This window comes from Xyrauchen texanus, chromosome 44, assembly GCF_025860055.1.
Source record: "Xyrauchen texanus isolate HMW12.3.18 chromosome 44, RBS_HiC_50CHRs, whole genome shotgun sequence".
NCBI lineage: Eukaryota > Metazoa > Chordata > Actinopteri > Cypriniformes > Catostomidae > Xyrauchen > Xyrauchen texanus.
In genome coordinates, this window is record NC_068319.1 from 11,974,135 (window position 1) to 11,999,859 (window position 25,725).

Sequence of the window (25,725 nt, forward strand, 5' to 3'; positions counted from 1 at the left end):
TAGTTTCCCCTAAGAAGGTTAGGCAAATTCATGCTTCACATAAATTTTTTTTCCTCAATGCATCACAACACATATTTTGACCTTCGTCAAATACCATAGCTAAACATCATTTTCTCATTGCGCAGCCTGGTGCACCTTGATTATGGACTTAGATTTATGTCTTTTTTTTTTTGCCAACTTTTTGAGTAAAATAACAAGTGGTGGTTCAAGTACTGCTGGCATTCCATCCAACATAAAAAGTTAATGTTTTACAACATCAGTTATCAACATTAAACATGAACTACTGTAACAATGAACAATTATTTTGCAACATTTATTAACCTAGGGTAATGTTAATTACAACGTATAATAATATATTTTTAAAATCAAAAGTTGTATATGTTAACATAAAAGTTAACACACTATGAACTAACATGATCTAACATGAACAACTGTATTTTTTAACTAACATTTACAAAGATAACTGCTGTAAAAAAATATATTGCTCATTATTAGCTCATGATACCCGATGCATTAACTAATGTTAATGAATGGAACCTTATTGTAAACTGCTACTGAAAATTAAACACAAGTAGCCTTCATTAAATGACAGATGTCCTATGTAAATAATTGTACCTCAAACTTTGTTTAGAAAACTAATTATTTCAAAGAGTGCTGATGTCAGCATCAAATCCCTTGATACTCCACTGTAATGAACATAATTAAAGTCATAATTAATTCTGTAATTATCAACATCTGGTGATTACATAACTTATATTTGTCAACAGAGCTGTGTTTTTATTTTCGGAGGCCTAGATAACACTTACACCCCGTCTACCTACAGAGCAGAGATATTCTTCTAAAAATCTTCATTTGTGTTAAGCAGAAGAAAGTCCAAAAATTAGATAAAGTCAGCATGAAAGTAATCCATAAGATTCTGAAGGACCTTAATATTGATCTGTTTCTCACCCACACCTATCATATCACTTCAGAAGACATAGATTTAACTACTGGAGTTGTACCGATTACTTTTATTCTGCCTTTGTGATTTTTGTAGATTCAAAGTTCTGGTCACCATTCACTTGCATTGTAAGGACCTACAGAGTTGAGATATTCTTCTAAAAAACTTTATTTGTGTTCTGCAGAAGAAAGAAAGTCATACACATCTGGGATCCCTTTAACTACAGGATAAGTTTACTTCATCCATTGGTATCCGGTATAGACAGCCTTAAACGTTTGTGGTACGATGCGACGCAACAGGGTTTAGACAGTGTTAGATTTTCATCAGTTTGGAAAATAAATGCTTTAATTTTAAATTATTCCTCATCTCATTAGCATTCCAAACCTCTCCAAGACTGCCGTTCTCTAAGAGCCAGCAGGTTAAAGGTGAAACTTTTTAAATGAACATACACGTTTTCATCAAGTGCTCAATTATGTATCACACAGTAATTAGGACCCTGAATTATCGATAGTGGAGGGAAGGGCCTGTTCCTGACAGCTCTGGCTATTTTTAAACTGATGGAGAGAAGACGAACTCCCTGGTGCGCCTCCTGTACTGATTATATCTGAGTGGTGAGTGGGAATGAATGGCTAATGACAGAGACTGCCAGTAATGGATTGGGCACAGCGCAAGAGTAGGACATCTCTCCCATTCACGTTAATGCGTTTTCAATGCGATTCTGTGTTGTGGGACCCTGGGCTATTATTTTCATAAGTGTTTCCACAAATGTCAAGATCAAACTGGGAAAGAAGGGATGCATAGAGTGCTGCCCATATAAATTAGAAAAGAAATAGATGGGGAAAGATAAAGTGGAAAACTGAGATGCAACCCTAGAGATTGTGGTGGCAGAATCCAGATAAAAATGATCTGTGGTAGAGCTCAGAGGACGGCATTGCAACATGCAGGAGAAATAAAGAGTGTGTGTTTGATCATGATGCAAAGCCAAGGTTGGTGACAATCGAAAGTATGGGCTTAAAGGAAAGACACAGGGGTATCTGGAGTAGATCTGAGAATTGTGGAACTCTGACTGGATAGAATATCGATAGCCTCAGGAGGGCTGTAATTCACAAACTGTGTGACTCTGGTAATGAGCAGTGCATTCAGGGATAGAAGATGTTTCCTTTTGGTGATGAGGTGTCAAGTAGAGATATCTCGCTTTGAGCACAGGCAGATGTTGTGGCATAGGGCTATATTCATTGAGCAACTCAAACACAATGCGACAGAAATAAAGTGCATTTAGAAAGTATTCAGACCCCTTCATTTTCTTAAGCTTAATGCTTTAAATTATGTTTTTGTTTTCACATCAATCTATACTCCATACCCCATAATGACAAAGCAAAAAATAATAATTTTTTATAACAAAATAAAATAAAATAAAAACACACACACACACATATATTTATATATATATATATATATGTGTGTGTTTTTATTTTATTTTTTTAATAATAAATAGTTATAAAAAAATATATATATAAAAACAAGTATTCAGTACTCACACAAATCAGTATTCAGACCCTTAACTCAGTACTTAGTTGAAGCACCTTTGGCCGCCATTACAGCCTTGTGTCTATTTGGGTATGATTTGACAAGCTTTGCACACCTGGATTTGAGGATTTTCTGACATTCTTCTCTGCAGATCCTCTCAAGCTCTGTCAGGTTGGATGGGGACCGTCGGTGGATAGCCATTTTCAGGTCTCTCCAGAGATGCTCGATGCTTTACCGTTGGGATGGTATTGCAGTTGATGGTGATGAGTGGTGCCTGGTTTCCTGGTCTAGGAAGAGTCCAGGTTGTTCCAAGCTTCTTCCATTTCATAATTATGGAGGTCACTGTGCTCTTGGGAACATTCAATGCAGCCAAAATTTATTTGTAGCCTTCCCCAGACAGTTTTTGCTCTGATATGCATTTTCAGCTGTGAGACCTTATATTGACAGGTGTGTGCCTTTCCAAATCATGTCCAATCAATTGAATTTGCCACAGGTTGACTCCAATCAAAGTGTAGAAACATTTAAAAGATGATCCAGAGAAATGGGACGCACCTGAGCTAAATTTCAAATGTCATAGCAAAGGGTCTGAATACTTATGTCAATGAGATATTTCAGTTTTTTCCTTTTAATACATTTGCAAACGTATCAAAAATCAGTTTTTTGCTTTGTCATTATGGAAGTAATATGGAAGAAATAATATAAAGCATTTCAGCATAAGACCGCAACATAACAAATTGTGAAAAAATGAAGGGGTCTGAATGCTTTCTGAATGCACTGTACGTGTACCTGCTTGTCCTAATACAAAACGAATCATGTCTCCTCACCCTGTTTCCAAAATGCATGCTTGATGAAGCTGATGCGAGCAACAGCATGTTAGATATTAGGTTCCATACACCACAGAGATGCAGCACCTCCCCTAGGCTCTCTTAGAAAGCGGAGATTATCATAAATTATCAGAGAAATATTATTTATGCTTTGATTAACAGAATGAAAAGTAGGGGGAATATATGGATAACTTATAATTGCATTGACAACAGGCAGATAATAAAATAAATGGCAATAACTTTTTCAATCTAAAGGAGAAATCCAAACATTGTTCATTCTACAATGAAAGCTAAAAATAAACCTGTAATGAGCCAAAGAGGATCTACCTAAATGGTTGAAAGATGTAAATGAGAAAATCAATGACTATAATGATCAGACACTAATGAGGAAAGAAATACACTCACCAAACATCAATGTTAGATAAAGAGAGCAGACAAATAACAGCCTGCAGTTTAAACAAAAAAACAATTTATAGTGAGCCGCCTCAAAGTATTTGGAAATGTAATTTTACAAAACTGTTGGTTTCTTTTAGTGCATCAGCAGGTTTTCACTAATGAAAATATATAAAGTGTGTTGTTTGAAATGTGCAATTGTTGCCTACACCAAAGCCACATTTCTTCATCTTCCTTAGTGTTAATCTTTGGATAGAAAGATAGAAGATAGAAGATAGAAATGCACTAAAACCACACTGATTCAAGTAACATTAAATATTTCCCAAGGTCTATGTGGGAGTTTGCCTAATTGAAACTAGTATCCCCACATAGGTTTCATATTTATTGCAAAGGGCATTAAATCTCTTAAACTCTCATCCTTACCAGTATTAATCAGCTGGCAGACTGTGCGTTCATGAATGCCAACATAATGGGACACTTTGAACTCAACATGAAAAGCGCTGCAGACAATGTTTTTGTGATAGTTAAGACTCGACATGCTTCTATGGTTATTAAATTGCACATAACAGGGGCTGTAAAGTACTTGTTTTCTGTTACAAATCCCATCTGGGCTTGTTTTGTACAATAAATAGCAGTCCAGTACAATAAATGATGAGGTCCTTTCCTCATCATTTGATTGTTGAAATGGAATCTCTGTAGTGGTTTATGCTTTATCTCCAGTTCAAAGTAAATGCAAAAATGACTCAGACAAAGATAGTTGAGAGAAAAGCTCTAGCATCATTTGTTTACCACTTGGTTTGATATTTTGTTATCTAATGCAATGACATTTTTTTGTGTGCAAATATTTGGAGGCACGGTGCTTCACATTAAAAACAGATTTTATTTATTTATTTATTTTTACAAAATCGAATGCCTCTTTTAGTGTTAAACTGCAGGCTAACACTAAAGAAATATATAAAGTATTTTATTTTAGATTCACAACCGCTGCCCACACCAAAGCCACATTTCCTCATCTCCCTTTGTGTGTATTCAGACTTACAAGATGCAATGCTGTTAAACAATAGGGTTTAATCTAAACACAGCAATCTTAATTCAGAGCATTTAACCCTTACCACTGCTAATGAGGGAGCATGAAAAATGAGAGGTCAACGCCTGAGGCTTGTCCTCCTGGATCAATCCTCCCTATTTAAAGTTCTACTAAGCGTTTGGGACATTGGCCATTCGGTCATTCACAGATACTGCGACATCAGCAGCCAAAACTGATGTTTTCTCTAGATTTCATGGAAATCACATTAGTGGTTATTGACTAAACTAAACAAAATATGTTATTAGGACAACCCAGCCTCTAGACACCCTTGATTGAATTAGAGTAAAAACTTTTCCTGTAACTCTTTTTTATTTTATTTGGGGTTGTGAAATAGATGCAAGTGTGCGTCTTATCTGCAAAAACCCGATGGGAGGAAAAACCTAAGGAGACGGAGGGTCTAAACCTCAGAGCTGTCATTAACATAACGAAGTCTTAGCGCTCCAAAACACTGGTGTGCACCAATGATCCTAACACCCCCTCAGAGAGCCTATAATTACAGCTTATAATGAGAACTGCCACAAAATGATTGTTATAGTCACCAGAATGTAAACACAGGTTCAGGACCCCACAGTTAAAGTCTGAGGTGTGAGTATGTAATTATGTGAAGAAAGTGGTTCTCAAAGGTCGCAAAATGACTGTCTCTGGTTGGTTTTTGACCAGGTTTTTACAGTAATTAGATTTTGAGGGAGTGCCTGACAACAGGAGCTGAAATTGTGCTGATGAGCAGTAAATTAAAGCTTTCTGTCCACTAATAGTGCATGGGTTGAAATGTGGGCATAACCTCCTCTTCTTTGACCGGCCCCTCTTTCTAATAATCCACACGTCTCACTCCTATTTGGGTCTGTCGCTATTTCTCTGAAGAAAGGTGATTTACTTGTATTTGTAGGAGTAGAAGAACTTTATTCTGCACATAGTGACCCCAAAGCCACCCACTTTACCCGAAAAACTCTTAATCAGTGACCAAGCCTCAACAAGAACAGAATTCTACAGGCATTGGAGTAACAGTATGTGCTTAATTACTTTTTCCACAAGAAATAATGCATATCGAATACAAAACAGATACCTCTCTAAAAGACAAACTCATTATATGAGCCCTAGTTCTTGAGAAAGGCTATTTTATGCTTGTTACAGTCACATTCTTTCAAGCTCACCTAAACTGGAACATCTCCACCAAATGAAATGTATTCAAATTTAAAACAGATAATGTTGCATGGTATATACGTCGAAGGAATGTGATTGTCATATATATATATATATATAACATTTATTTCAAACTAGGCCAGCAATTCTATTGAACAGATAGTTCTGGCTCTAAAATTTGATTGAATGGTGCATTGTAAAGGTTTTTTGTAAAATAGTCCAAATATGCACACCCTTGACCACACAAAAACAGAATTATATATTAATGCACCAAGATGCTTGGCAACTGTAAACAGCCTACAGCTTATAAACTGTATAGATCATACATCATTGATAAATGTAACAATTTGATGAACATTTATATATTATATCATTTGCTGTTGCGCCAAATTATAAAAGCAATAAGCCACACCCTGACTCTTGACCTGAGTTGCATGAACTGGATTTTCAGGATTCATTTAGTTTCATGTCAACAGTTTTGATGTGATGTAAAAAAATAGACACTTCATTGAAAAAAAGAGGGTGAATGAGGATGCTGGTTTGCAAAGTAAGGCGAATCAACATTTTGATGGTAATTCAGAAGCAAAGCATTATTAATGTGATTTTGAATTCATCTGTGTCTTCCAATAAGATATACAGTACATATCAGTGACAATAGGTAAGCATCTCTCATACAATATATGATACACGTGTCTCTCTCTCTCTCTCTCTCTCTCTCTCTCTCTCTCTCTCTCTCTCTCTCTCTCATCATGAGTTATTATACTGGCTACCACAAGACAGAGAGCAGAGTACAAGCATCAACACACTGCCACCCTGAATAAGCTCAATATAGACAAAACTGACACATCGGCACAACAGCCTGTCACTACACCACATGGAGTTCATTGGAATGATGGATGCATGATGGGCACAGTGCTGTATGAGCTGCTCTTTTACTACACTCAACTATAGTAAATATAAACAGAAATCCATTCAAATGGATGACTGAACGAAGACTAATTTTCTATAGATGATAAAATTGTCTACACAGAGAAATGTGTCAGTACAGCACTCTCATTTTCATAGTACAAACTGAACTCAATGCCTTTGTGTGTGTGTGTGTGTGTGTGTGTGTGTGTGTGTGTGTGTGTGTGTGTGTGTGTGTGTGTGTGTGTGTATAAATAAAACATTCCTAGATTATGGTATTTGGAAAATTTGTCCACAGAAATACACAATGACAAGTCTAGGGACAATCGGTGGTATGTAATAATGCCTATAAATATTCATCTGAACATACTAGTGATGTTTACAACCATATTATGTACAAAACCACTGCTCTTTACCAAGAGGATATGGTATGTCTTTTAAAATGGATTATGCATGTGTGTGTGTGTGTGTGTGTCTAAGAAAAGAGTTGGGAAAGTCACCCACTGGTTTTCTCATGACCCTGGCCTGCACTGAGCATGCTCCTTAGGGGACACAGCACAGAGAGAGACTCCTCTCACTTACGAATATGGGACATATTGATATGTAACACACCCCATATTCAAACCCTAACCAAAATGGCACAAGTAGAAGCAATAGGGTCTTACATGCAACTCCAGCTACAAAATGTGAGGCCAAAAATTATTTGAACACTTAAATTGTCCATACAAAAAACATTATAATAACATTTAGCCGAAAAAGGGAAAGGCTGAAGCCACACATTAAAAAAAACTCCTTCATGGTAAAAAAACTGGCAGCTGTAGTTGCCAGAAATTCACTGTAAAAAAATACGGTAACCACGCTTCAGGCTTTACGGGACGTAATTTTGATGCCTGTATATGTTATGGTGCATTACTGTTTATATTATTAAATTATATAAACTTAATACTTAAACTTCTGAATCTGTAAAAATATTTTCACTTTATAATTTATTGTTTTTCACCGTAGTAATTACAGAAAGGCACATTATGACATGAAGTTCATCATATTGGCCTTTTCAAGAGCAATGACCAGTAAACATAGAGACAGTGCTCAGTGTCACTCACACAAACACTAAACACCATCAGGGTGATACATGTGAAATTAAAATAATGTAATTAACATAAACTATACTACATCAAATATAATACAGAACACCCCAATGTACATAACTGATATAAAAAATTAGAAGAAACATAACTATTCCTATAAAATATAATGAAATGTGATGGGTCATGATGGGAATTCTGGGAATACCATAATTTTAACAATACTTTTCTGTAAAAAGTACATGAACTCTCTTGTTAAACATAATATACACTACTGGTCAAAAGTTTAGGGTCACTTACTTATTCTTTATTATTATTATTTTTAACATTTAAATATATTAGTTAAGTCATAAGAACAGAAATGGAACTATAGGAATTGTGTTGTGACTAAAATATTACTTCAGCATCTTCAAATTAGCCAGCCTTTGCCTAGAAGTTGCAGACATGTACTCTGGTATCACCCTGGGATGCTTTTTAGACAGTATTGAAGGAGTTCCCATCTATTTTGGGCATTTATTGGCTGCTTTTCTTAATTATTTGGTCCAAGTCATAAATTTATTTTTTTATTTTTTATTAAAATTTTAGTTTTATAATGAAATAATCTAATATGGTGGCATGATTATATTTTTGTCTACAAAACTAGTTTCAAACATTTTATCATACTCCTTCAGATCAAACGATTAAGATCAAGAGAAACATTTCAGTCAAGTGACCACCAAACTTTTAAATGGCAATGAACATTTTTACAGTTAATTATAATTTTTACATCTAAAACAGGCAATTTATTTCAACATTTTACTGTAAAATTACATGTTTTGTCTTTTTAAATATATGATATTTTTTACCATATCTTTTAAGGTAACTACCCGTTAACCAATTATCGTTTTTTACGGTAGCATTTTTACAGTCTTTTACCATAACAATTATGGACATTTTTACAGTGCAATTCTTTTAATACCTTCTTGCCTTAAAATTATACAATCTTTTGATCTTATTTTATTATCCGCATTTACAATCCTTTTAACAGTTCATAAATTAAAGAGCAAGGTGACTATTTAACAGTATCTTAACAACATCACTTTACAAAATGTACCACATATACCTTCACTTAAGCAACCTAAACCTATATACACATAACACTGCTTAGTAATGTACTTTAATACTTTAATTCTAGTTCAATAATTCATAATCCAATCTTTCATACTTTTTGAAGACCTCATTTCTAAACAATCTTTTAAATGTATTAATTGTTTAACACATTTTTTTTAACATCCAAACTTATTTCCCAATTCCACCCCTTTATTGAAATGCATCTGTTTTTCAATTCTGTCCTTTATTATTTTTTTAAACATACATAATCCCTTCATATTATAATTTCTGTCGCTTAACATATAGATTTATACCTGTAAATATCTGTCTAATTTAAATCTATCTTCAAAAAAACAACAAAATTTTAACGTGTACATATTTAAATAATTAAAATAGATGATTTCTCTTTGAGACAAAGTGTAAACTAATGATATTTTTTATAAAATTGTTTGTTTAAATGTACCATGATTGGTCATGATTAATCACAGAAAACTATGATTGATTAGTTAGAAAATTTCAATCGATTCACAGCCCTAATATATACTGTGTACTATATCATTATTAGAGGTCTGCATAGGCCTTAAATTGAAACCGAACCGTACCAGAGACCATGTGGCCTGACCCTAAATGATACCATCAGATTTCAAGCCAGAACCTGACCCAAAATTGCTTCCTTTCTAATTTCTTCTCCTAGCAAGTACTGTTGCAATAGGCTATATTTTATGTAGGCATATAGACAACATTCACAACGTTCTTTGCAAATTTATTAAAAATAAAAAATGAAAAATATCACATGTACATAAGTATTCAAAGCCTTTGCCATGACACTCAAAATTGAGCTCAGGTGCATCCTGTTTCCACTGATCATCCTTGAGATGTTTTAACAACTTGATTGGAGTCCACCTGTGGTAAATTCAGTTGATTGGACATGATTTGGAAAGGCACCCACCTGTCTATATAAGGTCCCGCAGGGACTGTATCGATGCACAGATTTGGGGAAGGTACAGAAAATTTCTGCAGCATTGAAGGTCCCAATGAGCACAATGGCCTCCATCATCCATAAATGGAAGAAGTTTGGAACCACCAGGACTCTTTCTAGAGCTGGCCGCCAGGCCAAACTGAGCAATCGGGGGAGAAGGGCCTTAGTCAGGGAGGTGACCAAGAACCTGATGGTCACTCTGACAGAGCTCCTGCGTTTCTCTGTGGAGAGAGGAGAAACTTCCAGAAGATCAACCATCTCTGCAGCACTTCACCACTTCACTGTATGATAGAGTGGCCAGACGGAAGACACTCCTCAGTAAAATGCACATGACAGTCCGCTTAGAGTTTGCCAAAAGGCACCTGAAGGACTCTCAGACAATGAGAAACAAAAGATTGTACATTTTGGCCTTAATGGCAAGCGTCATGTCTGGAGGAAACCAGACATGGTGGTGGCAGCATCATGCTGTGGGGATGTTTTCAGTGGCAGGAACTGGGAGACTAGTCAGGATCGAGGGAAAGATTAATGCAGCAATTTACAGAGACATCCTTGATGAAAACCTGCTCCAGAGCGCTCTGGACCTCAGACTGGGGCGAAGATTCATCTTCCAACAGGACAACGACCCTAAACACACAGCAAGATAACAAAGGAGTGGCTACGGGATAACTCTGTGAATGCTCTGTGAACCCGATTGAACATCTCTGGAGAGATCTGAAAATGGCTGTGCACCGATTCTTCCCATCCATCCTGATGGAGCTTGAGAGGTCCTGCAAAGAAGAATTTGAGAAACTGCCCAAAAATAGGTGTGCCAAGCTTGTAGCATCATACACAAAAAGACTTGAGACTGTAATTGGTGCAAAAGGTGCTTCAACAAAGTATTGAGCACAGGCTTTGAATCCTTATGTACATGTGATTTTTGTCATTTTTTTATTTGTAATAAATTTGCAAAGATTTCAAACAAATTATTTCACGTTGGGGTATTGTTTGTAGAATTTTTGGAAATTAATGAATTTAATCCATTTTGGAATAAGGCTGTAACATAACAAAATGTGGAAAAAATGAAGTGCTGTGAATACTTTCCAGATGCACTGTAGGTCTGACCTTTTTCTCAGCCATTTGTCCTCCTTGGAATTTAGAAAGTTCGCATCAGCCAGATTTGCCATTGCTCTTCTTAAGAATTTCCCTCTCAATCTGCCCCCACCCCCCATCCTGTGCACATGGAAGAACTACCCCCTGTTGCTGAATGGCTGGAGTATTGTTGTGTGGATCGGTCTGTTCCACTTTATTTTTGTCACATTTACAGAGTCAGGAATGTGCACAAAAACTAGATTTTCAAGCAAACCCACAGAACGGACATCTAGCAGACTGTGAGGAGATATTTGCAGAATTTAACAAAGTGTATTGGATTAGAATTACTGAGTGCACCTTTACTTACACACATTTCTTCAGGTATAAAGCTTTGATACATGCCACAAAATCAGTGGACATGTTATAATTACAATTTGGACAAAATATTTTGCGTTTTACAGTAAGCCTTTTTTAATAACAGGATCAAATGATAAGATTCAATTCCTTTCGTTTTATTAGCAAGAAAAACAATTTACTTTGCCAATGCATTATTACAGAATAAAACAAATGTAATTCTGAGTCATACATGTATACCTGGTTGCAGCTTGCTGAGTGGCCAGGTCCTTCTCAGTCGCATTCGTGTAATGCAGTTTTGTTTTTGACAATGGTTCAGAAGAAAGTGAGTGAGGCGATGCGATGAGATACGGCAGCTTGCCCATATCTCTCCCACACCTAGTTCAACAATTGCAAGTGAATTCTCCATTCTCCATACAGTATATCTACTCCTGTGTTTATTATGCCCGGGACATGCATCAAGCATAATCATAAGTGTGCACTGCTACACACAGTTAGTTTCTGTGCTAGGATGTGCAGTCAGCTTACAATTGTTGTTGTGCTATCTTTTATTGATAATCAGATATTTATAGTGTCTTTACGGAGCCACTGTATGTGTTAACATGGAGAAACTTGTGTTCTACAGCATTAGACTTTAGAACAGTGTTCTTCGATACGCATATCTAAATATAAATGCAGGACAATCAAAAAATTTGTCCTGAAATTACTTAAAGTCAGTGTCTCCAAAATCTAACTAGGGCTTTATCCAAAAGCAATGCTTTGTCTTGTACATGCTTCCAGAGCAACGTGGGATTACAATAACCTATGATGTTCTTCTGAACTAATTTTACCCCGGCCACCTGGCTTAACATAGCAAACTGCAATAGTGTTTTTTTTTTTTAAACACTATTTCAGTTAGTGCTAGAAATGAGTTTGTCAGTGAAATGAGTTTGACATCACATCCAGTATAACCTTTACAGTGATCACACATTGGCAGCCAGCCAGTTAATAATATGTCAAGATTTGAGCTAATGGAAATAATGAGAGGTTTTCAAGTTTGATGGACCACATTTTACACTCCTCATATTTTTACACATGATGTATGACAAGATAATAATGAGCTTAGAAGCAAACTTAAAACATCAAGACAAACAGCAAAATGAAATTGTTCCCACTGATTGAAAAGAAGTTGAGTACAGAAACAACCCAACATACCACGTTTAGTATTCCAGAAGGAACTTTTCCAAAACAAGAGAAAAACTAAATAGAAAAAAGCACAAATATAATATATATTATATATATAATTAATTTCTGCTTAAACTAGCATCTCTAGTTTCGTTTGATATGCCGTTTAAAAAATGCATTTATCTTTCGCGTGTTAGCACGCTGATAAACATGATGCCCACAAACTAGGATTTTGGGACAGTATTCCCTCAAGCTGAATTTTGTTTTTGTTATTTTTAATAAATTTCAACATTAACACATCTTTGGGTCATTTAACTTAATATTAATATACATATTTTATTTTATTTTGTTATACACGGTTCTATTCATTAACTTTAGTAAATGCATTCCTATATTTACTGTGCATTTTCACATTGAGAATAAATGGCTTCATCAAAAAGCTGAAAAGTTTTGTTTTCAGAGGCTTTATATGGAGTTAGGATGAAAATAACTTTTTGAACTGTTCTGAGACCAGTGCAGACAGACAGCACACTGGAGGTTAAGTCATTCCCTAATAAGGGAGCAAGGGCATTCAATACAAACTTCCTATCAAAAGTTCAGTTTCAGGCTGCAGATGATTTTTGGACCACTCAACATGTTTGGTAGACATGGGACAATGATAATCACTACATAGATTCAGAATTTTTCCAGCAAAATTTTAACATTGTTTGCAGTGATTGGATGATGCTAGTCATTACTTTGAATCAGAATGAATTATGATAATTCCTGATGTAATGTCTGTAACATCTCAATAACACGAATAACCAACACTCCTGGAAACATAATAAACAATTTGATAAAAATGAAATCTTATTTTCTATAGCTTGGTGTTAACTTAGTCCTGCTGTTCACATATATGGACATTCATTTTTTGAAAAACGATTTGCTCTAAAATAGTTGTTTTGTGCTTGTTAAATAAGTGCTACTAGTTACAAATCAAAAGGGAAATGGAAAATGCAAACAGCAGTCACGCTCAGGTCTCAGGAGGTTAAAGTCAGAAATGTTAATCTTATAAATGCACTTACACAGTAAAAAATGGGGTGTTAATATTTCAGAGTAAAGTTATTTTAACCCAGATAGAGTATTTTCAACATTTTGGAGAGTAAAGTTGCTCTATCAGTGGAGTTAAAAGTGAGTGTAAAAATCTGCAGAAACGCAGTGACAATTAACTCTACAGCAGTGATGAATACCTGCCACACTGCTGTGCTGAAGTTTGGCGCGGACGTCGGTGGAGGAAGATCTCGATGGAGGCCACTGATATTGTTAGGTAAGTAACATCCCTGTGTTTTCAACACTAAAACGGTATTTTTAACTTTACATAATTTTAGAGTTGTGCTGATATTAGTTGAGGTCATATTACAAGTAACCAGATAGCAATCCGTATCGGAAACTGTGTTTCTTTATGTGTTGCAATATTTTCACAAATGAAGTTGGTCAGAATGATTTATGCGTAAAATAACTTTAGCTCGGTCGCTATAACAACAAAAGATTTAATACAGTTAATAGCTATTTTTAGCTAATGTATTTTTTTAGCTTCCCAGGCAACGTTAATCTGGGTTTTTTATACGGTAATGTTAGCATGCTTTTGAGTTAATGTTGGTCTTATAAAACGATAACTTAGATCACTGATTGCATGACGTATTTGTTTAACATGGCTTAACCATTTTAACGGGTTACGTTACTCTTCGAACTAAAATGGCTAATGAGATATATATTCAACCAGCACAACTTTGTCTTCTTCAGCCGCCCTTTGTAATTGCAGTGTAACATCTAAGTAATGCATAGTGCATTGCCACTACTGATGATTTTTGAATATATATTTTCTTTGTTAACAGGGGCAAAATGCTGTTGCGTGTTCAATTCGGGAAAGAGCAGAAATACGTCAAGCTGTCTGAGCTGACATTCGATGCTTTCTTGAAAGAAGGTGCGTACAGTAGGTTAAACCAATATACATCACCCAATGACAAAATAATACAGCATTAACCTATTATGTTATGATACCTAGTTAGGTCAATAATAATTTCTGTTTTGCCGCTTTATATTTTCAGTTACTTAAAATTGGGTGCAGATACTTGTCTTTCATCATTTTGTGAATACATGAGGCAAACTTAAATATGACCTTTGATTCTTGTGAGAAGGGAGTGCATGTTTTTTTTATTTAAATTTTTTTAAACAGCGTGTCTAAAATTCAACATACCAGAAAGCAGGCAGCCAGACATTAAGGTGTATGACCAGTCAGACACAGAAGTTGACACAGAGGTTTTTGAAGAAATAGTGAAGGAGTCACCTGGAACTTTCAAAATCATGCTGGGCAATGGAGGACTTGGTATTCATTCAGACAATTCACAAATTAGTTTGTTTAGTTTAAAGGCCGGAATGAGAACATTTATTGTCTTAAAAATAACTGTTTCTTGTAATATGTTTCTATGTTTTGTACAAATTTCATAATGAACAGGTGCCTCTCAATCATCATCATGCTCGGGTACATCTGATGACACCGTCATCCTGAATTTCATGATGTGTGACCCTGTTGAAGAAGTAGCCGCTGACGAAGGAAGCCAGCCTAAAAGGCCATGCCACATAAACTACGAGGCAAAAGCGGTAAGTGGTGGAAATTGCTGTTAAGTCCAATCTGAATGTTGTTTCACCATGGTAAGTGTTCTTTAGATAACAATTTTTTCAGCATTACATATGGTTTTACAATAATGGAAAGCACATTTTATTCCACCTATAGTTGATTGAAAAAATCCTAACATCAAAGCCTGGAGGTGAACACATTATGCAAGAGTATGGAAAACCAAATCTCTGACAGATGCCACCAGAAGACAGATGATTAACATACTTGCTGCTGAGATGACAGAAACACATGGGTAAGCATTAAGCATATATATGGGCTGTAAAGAAACATTGTTATTAATTTACAGTTATTAATTATGTAAATTGTGTTGAGCAATGTCAATTTAGTGTGATGTTAACTTTGAATTCATATGCTAGGACATCCCCCAAAAGTGTCAGAGTGATGTATGCACAGGGGATAGTAGCTTTGTTTCCCTATCTAGAAGACCCATACTCACAACATGGATATGTAAGTAAATGGGTTATTGCAACATTATGCACATATTCACTCTTTGAAATGTTAATAGTACTTCTTTATAATTTATTTATAATCACATAGGAACATTACTACGATCCGGAGAGTGGTTCGGGATACCTTGCATGGCGATTGAAGACTATACAAAGAAAAACAGCAGAGGAAAGAGGTGCCTCAGTCAGCAAATCTCCTAAAGGTATGTTTACTGATCAGTGACATGTGAATATAATGGTGACCTGTCAATTGTACAGAAATGAGTTCTTAACATTGTATTTTGTCTTAAGTTGGTGGGCCAGGCCGTGGTCGTCAGCCCTTTACCTATGACAGAGAGCCATCTGATGAGGATGTGGAAGCAGCTATTGCTGTTTTGAGACACTCTGCTGATGAAAAGACTGTCCGTGAGAAGATGAAAATGACCTTCATATATCGGCAAGCAATGGTCAACGATGAAGCCAAATCATCAGATGTCTTCTTGGTCTTCCCAAGATTTCTGGACACACCAGGATTGGTATGACATCTTAATTCACTGCATCACCAAAATATCCAATATAGCATTAGGTATCACTCATCACTTCTGTCTATGTGTGTTACATTGCAGATAGAACAAGATTTCAGACTTCTGTTTGGTGAGGCCACGGCCAACAAATTCTTGGAGAAGTGGCCAACCACTTTCAAAGCAAAAGTAATAAAGGAAAGCCATGGACTTGTACCCACCACAGAACTCTTGGATTTGATGCTAATGCTGAGTCAGCTGCTGAAGTTGAGAATGGTGAATGGAACTGTTTTACTTTTTATTGTGGGTTATGTAGGTGTGTAGTGTACATTTTCGTAATGGTGCAAGTTGTCAATTTGAATGCTATGCTATGGCATAATGTTAACCAGGTTTTATTTACTTATTTGTAGGCTGGGACAGTGACATGTCTGCCATCTTGCTGCTGCTCTATTTGCTACCACCATCTGCACAAGGTAGAAAGAGGCCGGGAAAGCTGTCTGCATATCAAGCTGTAGATCAGCTCATCAGATTTCAAAAGGTATGCTTAAAGGATTAGTTCACTTATAAAAAAAATTCTGCTGATTATTTACTAACCCCCTTGTCATCCAAGAGGTCCATGTCTTTCTTTCTTTAATCGAAAAGAAATTAAGGTTTTTGAGGAAAACATTCCAGGATTTTTCTCCATATCATGGACTTCAATGGTGACCAACAGTTTGAGGGTTCAAATGAGGGTTCAAAGTCTGTCTCAATGCAGCTTCAAAGTCTCGACATGATCCCAGCAGAGAAGTAAGGTTCTTATCTAGCGAAACAATCGGTAGTTTTCAAAATAAAAATAAAACTGATATACTTTTTAACCACAATTGCACAAGATGCGCCACACATTATGTCATGACGTCAGAAAGGTCATGCGGGACATAGACGTAAGGTTCAAAAAGGTAGGGAAGCGCGAAAAACTTGATCTCATTTTCTCCTTTACTTTCAAAATCGTCCGACATCATTGTTTATTATTTATTAATTATTTTTTTTTTTTTGGTAAAGGCCGTTTATATTAGTCTTTGCCGCCTACGTCCCGCGTGACCTTTTCAACGTCATGACATAATGTGTGGCGGATCTTGAGATTCTACAAGACGTGCAATTGTGGATAAAAAGTATATAATTTTTATTTTTATTTTGAAAACGACCGATCGTTTCGCTAGATAAGAACCTTATTTCTCTGCTGGGATCATGTCGAGACTTTGAAGCTGCATTGAGACAGACTTTGAACCCTCATTTTAACACTCAAACAGTTGGTCACCATTGAAGTCCATGATATGGAGAAAAATCCTGGAAATTTTTTCTTCAAAAATCTTAATTTCTTTTCGACTGAAGAAAGAAAGACATGAACATCTTGGATGACATGGGGGTGAGTAAATTATCAGCAAAACATTTTCTCAAAGTGAACATCCTTTAACAGTTGTTTAAAATATATCTTCCATCACCTCAATCTTGTGCACAGTTTGATGTAATCTGATCCATTGTCAGAAGTTAGTCACCAAAACAATTCTGTTGAATGTGTTTTGTTGTAGGTTGGAACCAGTGTGCAGCAGCATCTAGACAACATCACCCAAAGCAGTCAGCCCTACCTTCTCAGCCCAGGGATCCACACAGAGCACCATTCACTCCTACTTCATTGTGGTTGACAAGCATGCACTTCCATGCAAGGCAAAAGGTTCAGTTGGAGCTTTTGACTGAACTCTTTAAAGCCCATTACGTCTTTGGTACGTCATACAGTTCTTCCCTGAGCAGCTTTTTCACTTTTGTGCAAACAACCATCTATAACATCGACATGGGGAAACAAAGGAGACTCCTAGAGTTGCAGAGTTGCGAGCAAGAATGGTGCGTTAGTTGAGATAAAACTATGAAGTGTTTTCTTTGCAAAAGTGACCATGGAAGTCCAAACAACCTTGTTAAGCACTTTAAGATAATTCATGGGCTATGTACAGGCAGGAATCTTTTTCTGAAGTGTGGTCAAGAAGGATGCTCACGTTCTTTTGGTAGTTTTTCTGGTTTAAGAAAGCATCTTAATAAGTGCCATGGAAGCAGTTTAGTTGATTCTGTAGAATATGATCTTTCATTTCCTCAAAGTACCGTCAATACAAGTCATGTTTTTCATGTTGAAGAGTCGACTGAATATTTAGAGGCTGAGTCACAGTTATCTTCCCCATACATTGTAAATAGTTGTTCAGCTGTAATTTCTGATCTAAAGGCAGCAGGAGTTGGTCAAAGTACACTTAATTCTGTAGTGATTTCCATGGAAGAGATTGTTCAAGATATCCATCAGCATGCTAAAGAGACAGTGATAAAGCATGTATTTAGTAATGAAAGAGAAACGGAAATGTGCAAGAAAGTTGAGGCATGTTTTGAGGGGTTAGAGAATCCTTTCACAATTTTAAATTCGAATACAAGCGATCAAAATTTATGAATGACAAGTGGGAAATAGTAGAACCAGTTGAATGTGTGATTGGTTCAAGATTTGACACAAGACGAAATAAAAAGACTGGAACATATGATCAGGTAGTAGTTCAAGATAAATTCATGTATATTCCAATTTAATCTACACTGCAGTCAATATTTAAAAGTCAGTATGTTGCAGAAATGTTGCAAAGCTCAGCTACCAGCGACTCTAGACTGAGAGATATTTGTGATGGATCATTTTTAAAAGTCACCCCTGTTCTCAACTGAGAAGCAGACAATACAGATCCAGATGTTCTATGATGACTTTGAGGTCGCCAACCCTCTGGGTCCTAAGCTGAGGTATTCATAAATTGGGTGGAGTATATTTTACTTTAAGAAACTTCTCTCCAAAATGGAATTCTTTTTGGCTAACATACACCTGTGCGCTTTATTTCATACTCAAGATGTTAAACGGTATGGTTTTAGTGAAATTTTTGCTCCCATTGTTCGAGACATTAAAGTGTTAGAGAGTGATGGTATTGAGATTCCATTATACGATGGTTATGTTCGTGGCACTGTAGTACAGGTTACTGGTGATAATTTGGGTTTGCATAGTTTGTTTGGTCTGGTGGAGTCTTTCAGTGCAAGGTACTGTTGCAGGTTCTGTTTAGCGGAAAAGGAGGACTTTCAGACAGAATTCTCTGAAGATTCTTCCAAAATAGTTTTATGCACCAAAGATATACACACTGCTCACTGTCAAGAAATGGCTTGTAATCCATCCCTTCCATACGTTTTTGGTGTGAAAAGGTCATGCATATTAAATTCATTGGAGTATTTTCACACAACAGAGAACTTCTCAGTTGATGTGATGCATGATGTGTTAGAAGGGGTGGGCCAGTACGAATTGAAGGTATTATTTCTGTATTTGAAGGAAAAACATGTTACATCAGCAGAAATACATTCAAGAATACAAAGTTTTGATTATGGTTTCATGGAGAGAAACAACAGGCCTGTAGCTGTTAATTTAGGTGAAGGATCTAATGATCTGGGACTGAATGCAGTTCAGTCCTGGTGCTTACTTAGGAATGTTCCTCTTATCTTTGGAGATTTGGTAACTTCTACTGACCAACACTGGGACCTGCTTCTTTTACTACTTCAAATAATGAACATTATATTCTCACCCATGTTATCTCAAGGTTTATGTGTATATTTAAAACATTTAATTGTGGATCACCACACACTGTTTAAGAAGTTGTATCCTCAGAAAAACCTTTTACCAAAGCACCATTTTCTTATCCACTATCCCCGCTGCATCCAGAAAATTGGGCCTGTCCTTCATAGTTGGTGTATGAGGTATGAAGGCAAGCATAATTTTTTCAAAAACAGCTTAAATCGTTTAAAAATATTACCAAAACGCTGGCAAAAAAGCATCAAAATCATACGGCATATAGTTGGCGAAGTTCAACAACTTTTAGTCGGTTAGACATTGGTCCTGGAAAAATGGTGTCTTTAAATATGGTAAAAGGAGGTTCTGGAATTGCTATGGCAATGCAAGTGCCCAGTAGCATTCAGGTTATGAAGGTTAATTGGGCTAAACATAATGGGTTTGTTTATCGCCCATACTTGGTTATCTGTGGCAAAGTTGAATCTGAAGTGCCCGTGTTTTATCAGATTGAGTCAGTTCTGATAATGTGTGAAAAACTGTTGCTACTCACAATGCCTTTAGTTACAGTAACTTTTCAAGAACATTTCCATGCATATGAGGTGATCAGATCAAAGCAGGATTTTGTTTTTTTCATGTCGACAACCTGCATTACCCTAGGCCTTTTGACCTACAAATGTCATATGGAGGGAATGACACAACTCTCCTTGTCGTGCCATATTGCTTTCTCTGGTAAACATTTTTATGATGTTATACATGTTTCTGTCAGAGACAAGGCAAAGGGTTTGCAATGTAAATTCACTGACATTGAAATGCGTTTTTTACAATAAATTGTGAGTGCTGTGATCTAATGTTATTGTGCTTGTTTTCATTTGATAGTAGTTGATAGTTCTATAATTCAGTAACGCTGCATCTTATGATTTTTTTTTTTTAAACACTGTAGAGAAATTAAAAGTAAATATTACACTTAAAGTGTCATCTTTTTAAAGTAAAATTGTAGTTAAATTAACTCTATACAGTGTAATCATATTACTCTTAACAGTGTGATTAAACTACAGTGTTAAATACTTTTACACATTTCATTGTTATTTTTTACACAATATTGAGTATAATTAACTCTAAAAACTTGACACTGACCAAAGAGTAAATTTTACACTGATTTCGAGTGGGACCAAATGTTATCTGAAACAGAGTCAAATTCAACTCTATAGGAGTTAAATTAACACTTCTGTTTTTACTGTGTAGACATTAATTCTTCTGTTACAGCTGTTGTATTATTTGAGCTGTACAGTTGTTTAAATCAGCATTGTTACAGTCGTATTAAGGCCAATTCACACTACCCCAACAAACTCAATATGTTGAGAAGTTTAACTGTCACTCTCAAACTGCCACGACAAACACCAACAGGGTAAATACACTCACCCAGACTTTTGGGGGTGCAGTGTGAACTGGCCTATAGTATTAGGATATAACTTTGCCAAAAAAAAAAAAAAAAAAAAAGGTTATAAGGCTATTGTATCACACTAAAGTCATGTCAACACAGATTGTTTACTTCTTGTAGCAATACTTTTCAAACAGTGAATATTTTACTGTTTATGGATTGGCCCCATTCAATTCTATTGTAAATGGAAGTACAAGGAACTCAATGGCTTTCAAACAACCAAACATTTTCTTGAATATTCCAGAAAATGTGTGAGAATTTTGCATTAAATGAAAATAATCCTTACTTCACAGCTAATTATTCGCTTTGTCTTAATCAACACTGATCAATCAATTGTGTCCATTTTTTCTCCAGAATCTAATCAAAGAGCCACTCATGACAATTCCCTGCTGTTAACCTATTTCACATAATGTACCCCTTTCCTTCTTTTCCGGGCATGTGAGAGAAGAGGACGCACCTGCTAGTGTTCATGTGTGTGTGTGTGTGTGTGTGTGTGTGTGTCACTGTATGTGAAAACAAAGGATCAGCTATCTCAGTGTAGGTCAGACACATCCTGTGACTTAAGACTGCTGCAGCATTACTCAGTCACATCACTCAAATCCACACAATATCAATTGTTTATAGTTCACACATAGAATAATGAAAGGAAAATGACATTACCACCTAAAAAAGCAGCTTATTATATGACTTCATAAGCAGATTTGACCACACCCAGACTGGAACTAGTGTGCCTATGATAAATTTAAGTGGCTGTTTTGATAACAGTGTTTTATGAGGGCATGCAATTCTACCTGCAGACAAGGTGTCATTTCACAAATGTGGGGCATAGCTTTCTTTTCAGTCACATAAACATGAGGGTTATGTTAAATTAGTGACCTGTTTTTCAAAGTGGGAGCAAAATAGAAGACATATTGTAAAATATATTCAATTATGGGTTACAAAATACAATATGCTGTATTTGTTAACATTAGATAACAACATGAACTAGCTTTGAACAACAGTTGTCCAGCATTTATTAGTATTGGTTAATGGTCATTTAAACATATACTAATACATATTTTTAAATTACAAGTTGTATATATTAGTGAATGCATTATGAGCAAGAGCCAACAACGGACAATTGCAATTTTTATACATTAACCAGGATTGATAAATACTGTAAATTATAACAGGTAATTTTTCTTCCATAAGTTACATTTTTGAAATAAATAAATAAATAAATAAATAAAATTAAATAAAAATATTTTTTTAAATAAAACGTACAGTTTCTATTGGCTTGTTGTTGTTTATCTATGGACAGTTGAGTATAGGCGACAATATTTACATAAATTATTAAAATAGCCAACGTATTTCGCACACAGTAACATTTCAAATAGTTGTGTATAAGTCTCCTACCTGAGATACAGCACAGCAATGTGAATATTGACAGGTAGGTGTGAAGTTTTGCTGAAGTTGGCTTCTCCATGGCTCAGCATGTGAGGAGTGTCCGTTCTGCGCGCACGCTCGGAAGTATTAACACTGCGCGTGAAGTAGATAACGGTTATCTACAAACAAATCAATGCGCTGAGGGTCTTTCAAATGTCCTTCTAAAACGATGTCCTCTTCGATCGAGAGATGTTCAGTGTGGGGAAAAGCGGCGCTACATCCAAGCTAGGAATCATTTTTGACTCTTCAGTTATTTTTAGTGATCCTGGACCGAACAAGTGTTCGTTTGTTTCGTGCTGTACATCCCAGTATATGCCTTATATTGATATCCTAGGCGCTGTAGTTTCTTTACGCACGGCTCTCCGTCATACACAGAGTGCCAGCGGAGAGTCAAGTGAACACTATCAGTAGCTGAAATGTATGCGAGTGGAGCTGTTGCACCTGCACTGGTGTGGAACGCCCCCCTGTAAGCAGTGACCACGTCATCACTTCTGCTACAGGTAACTTCAGCATGGCATGGGATATTCAACACTCCCTCTGTGGTCATTAAAGGGGCAGTTCACCCCAAAATGTTAAATACTGTGTTCATTCGTTCCCCATAATCTTGTTTCAAACTTGAATAACATTCTTTGTTCCATTGAACACAAATGGAGTTTTTTAGGCAGAATTTAATTTTCAGTCACCAATTACTTCACTGGATGGAAAAAAAGAGTAGACTGTCCCTTCAAATGAATAGATAGATAGATAGATAGATAGATAGATAGATAGATAGATAGATAGATAGATAGATAGATAGATAGATAGATAGATAGATAGATAACCCAAAAATGTAAATTCTTTCATCATTTACACACCCTCATGCCATACCAGATGTGTATTATTTTCATAATTCTGCTGAACACAAACAATGATTTTTGGAAAATGTCTCTGCTCTGTAGGTCCATACAATGGGAGTGCATATTGATCAAAACTTTGAAGGTCCAAAATGCACATTTAGGCAGCATAAAAGTAATCCATATTACTCCAGTGGTTAAATCTGTCTTCAGAAATGATATGATAGGTGTGGTTGAGAAACAGATCAATATTTAAGTCAAGTTTTAAAATAAATTCTCCTCCCTGCCCAGTAGGTGGCAATATGCACAAAGAATACGAATCACCAAAAACAAAAGAAGACCAATGTGAAAGTGAAAGTGGAGATTTATGGTAAAAAAAAAAGTACATAAATATTGATCTGTTTATCTCCCACACCTATCATATCGCTTGTTAAGTTATAATGTAGATTTAACCACTGAAGTCTTATGGGACAGATTTTTACGCAGTTTACAAATGGACAAAACACAAAATGGAATAGAGCGTACATTTGAGCCATCAATGAAATGAAGCAAAAGTGGTAACCCGTGTTGAACTTGCTCCTCGGATGCTGAGTGGGAGTGAGAGATGTTTTGTCAAAGCAACGGTGCAAAACACAACGCAATAGATCTTTTATGTTGTGATGAGAAGTGTAAAAATAATTTCTGTGCATTATAAAACTGTGCCGGGCCACCACAGTCTAGGTAATTAATGAGAAACACTGCTATTTCTACATTTATCAAAAGAACAGGGAACAACAAAGAAAACAATGTCACATTGTGAATGCTTTGGTGGTCTATAAAATAAATAACCATTCAAAATCAACAAATCTTTACACAAAATTGAGAAGGCTGTTCTCTGAATTAATAAAATATTAAACCAACCAATCTACCATCCAAACTACAATGTAGGCGTATGTTCAGTTGCAACAATTAGGCTAAGTGCGCTCTGTGTATTGAGGTAAAGGGAGCAGGATCATTCTCCTGCTTTTAAAATTAAAATGAGATGAACAGTTAAACTTTCAAATCTGAGCTTGTGAAGGCCCTGGACTATTGTATTGATATGACAATAATTTGGCTTGCCACATTTTGTGTCACAGGAGTAAGAATCAATAATTTACTAGGCTATACCTTAAAGCTTTTTTTCTTGTGATGGGTAACTTTGGCTAACGTTACTGATATCCAAATATGATTGAATATTAACCACGTAAAGCAAATTTCTTTGTTTCAGTTGCATGACAAAGGTACTAGCCTACCAGAGTGCACTCGTTTTTAATTGACAATGGCATCACAACGCTATTTTACGCCAACGCCAGACTAGCTTGCTTGTTGTTAAGATTAATAGAGGGCTATTGCCTAAAATAGTCTGGCTGTATTGAGGTGTTTTAATAGTGGTTATTAAAACAGTGACAAACAATGATGAAGATTAGGGCAAACACTATTGTTACCTGGCTGTCATCAATGAAGGCAGGTCAGAGATATGTGGCTGCTGCTCCACAGGGCGCTCGATTTGCATGCGTTAACTGTGGTGTCTGTGAAAAGAGAAGTCAAAGAGGGAGTGTAGGGGCTCGTGCGGTCTTGCAGAATTAGAACTCAAATGTAGTTGTCTGCATTAAAACACACATTTAATTGAGAATTTATGTCATTGGACAAATTTAAAAACTAAAACAAAAAATTAGAAAAAGAAAAGAACAAAAAAAAAGATCACTTAGTCAGAGGCCAAAAGGGCAGGTGTTTGAGCACCACCTAGGGTCTGTCTGTGCATGTGTGTGCTGCCTTTATATGTTTTTTGGAGCTTAACATTTCTGACCAGCATTCATGTGCATTGTGTGGACCTACAGAGCTGAGATATTCTTCTAAAAATCTTTGTTCATGTTCAAGAGAGGAAAGTCATACACATCTGGGATGGAATGAGGGTGAGTAAATGATGAGAGAATTAAAATTTTTGGGTGAACTATTTCTTTAAGCTCAATCAGCAGCATTTGTGAAATAATTTTGATTACAAAAAAATATATATTTAGATTTGGCCCTCATTTTCTTAAAGAAAAAAGAAGTGAATTGGGCCAATTTTTGGAGGCTTTAAAGTCAGATATGTGAAGCTTATACATTTAATCTTCTTTTAAAAATTGAGTATTATTTGTGTTGTACAATTGTTTAATTGGTCGTTTTTGCTACAGACTACTGTTCAAGGTGAATGGACTTCTAGTTTTTGTCACCAACATTGCATTGTCATGGCA

The 25,725-nt window shown here is 36.0% G+C and overlaps 1 protein-coding gene across 1 annotated transcript in view; it reads right to left on the minus strand.

Moving 5' to 3' along the window:
• The window catches only part of LOC127637112 (endothelial cell-selective adhesion molecule-like), a 55,112-nt gene extending 32,062 nt beyond the window's left edge, over window positions 1-23,050 (minus strand). The window contains exon 1 of the mRNA XM_052118024.1: window positions 22,611-23,050. Coding sequence (XP_051973984.1) covers window positions 22,611-22,680 — 70 coding nt within the window. The 5' untranslated portion in view covers window positions 22,681-23,050. The remainder of the gene's footprint in view (window positions 1-22,610) is intronic.
• Between the last annotated feature and the right edge of the window lie 2,675 nt (window positions 23,051-25,725).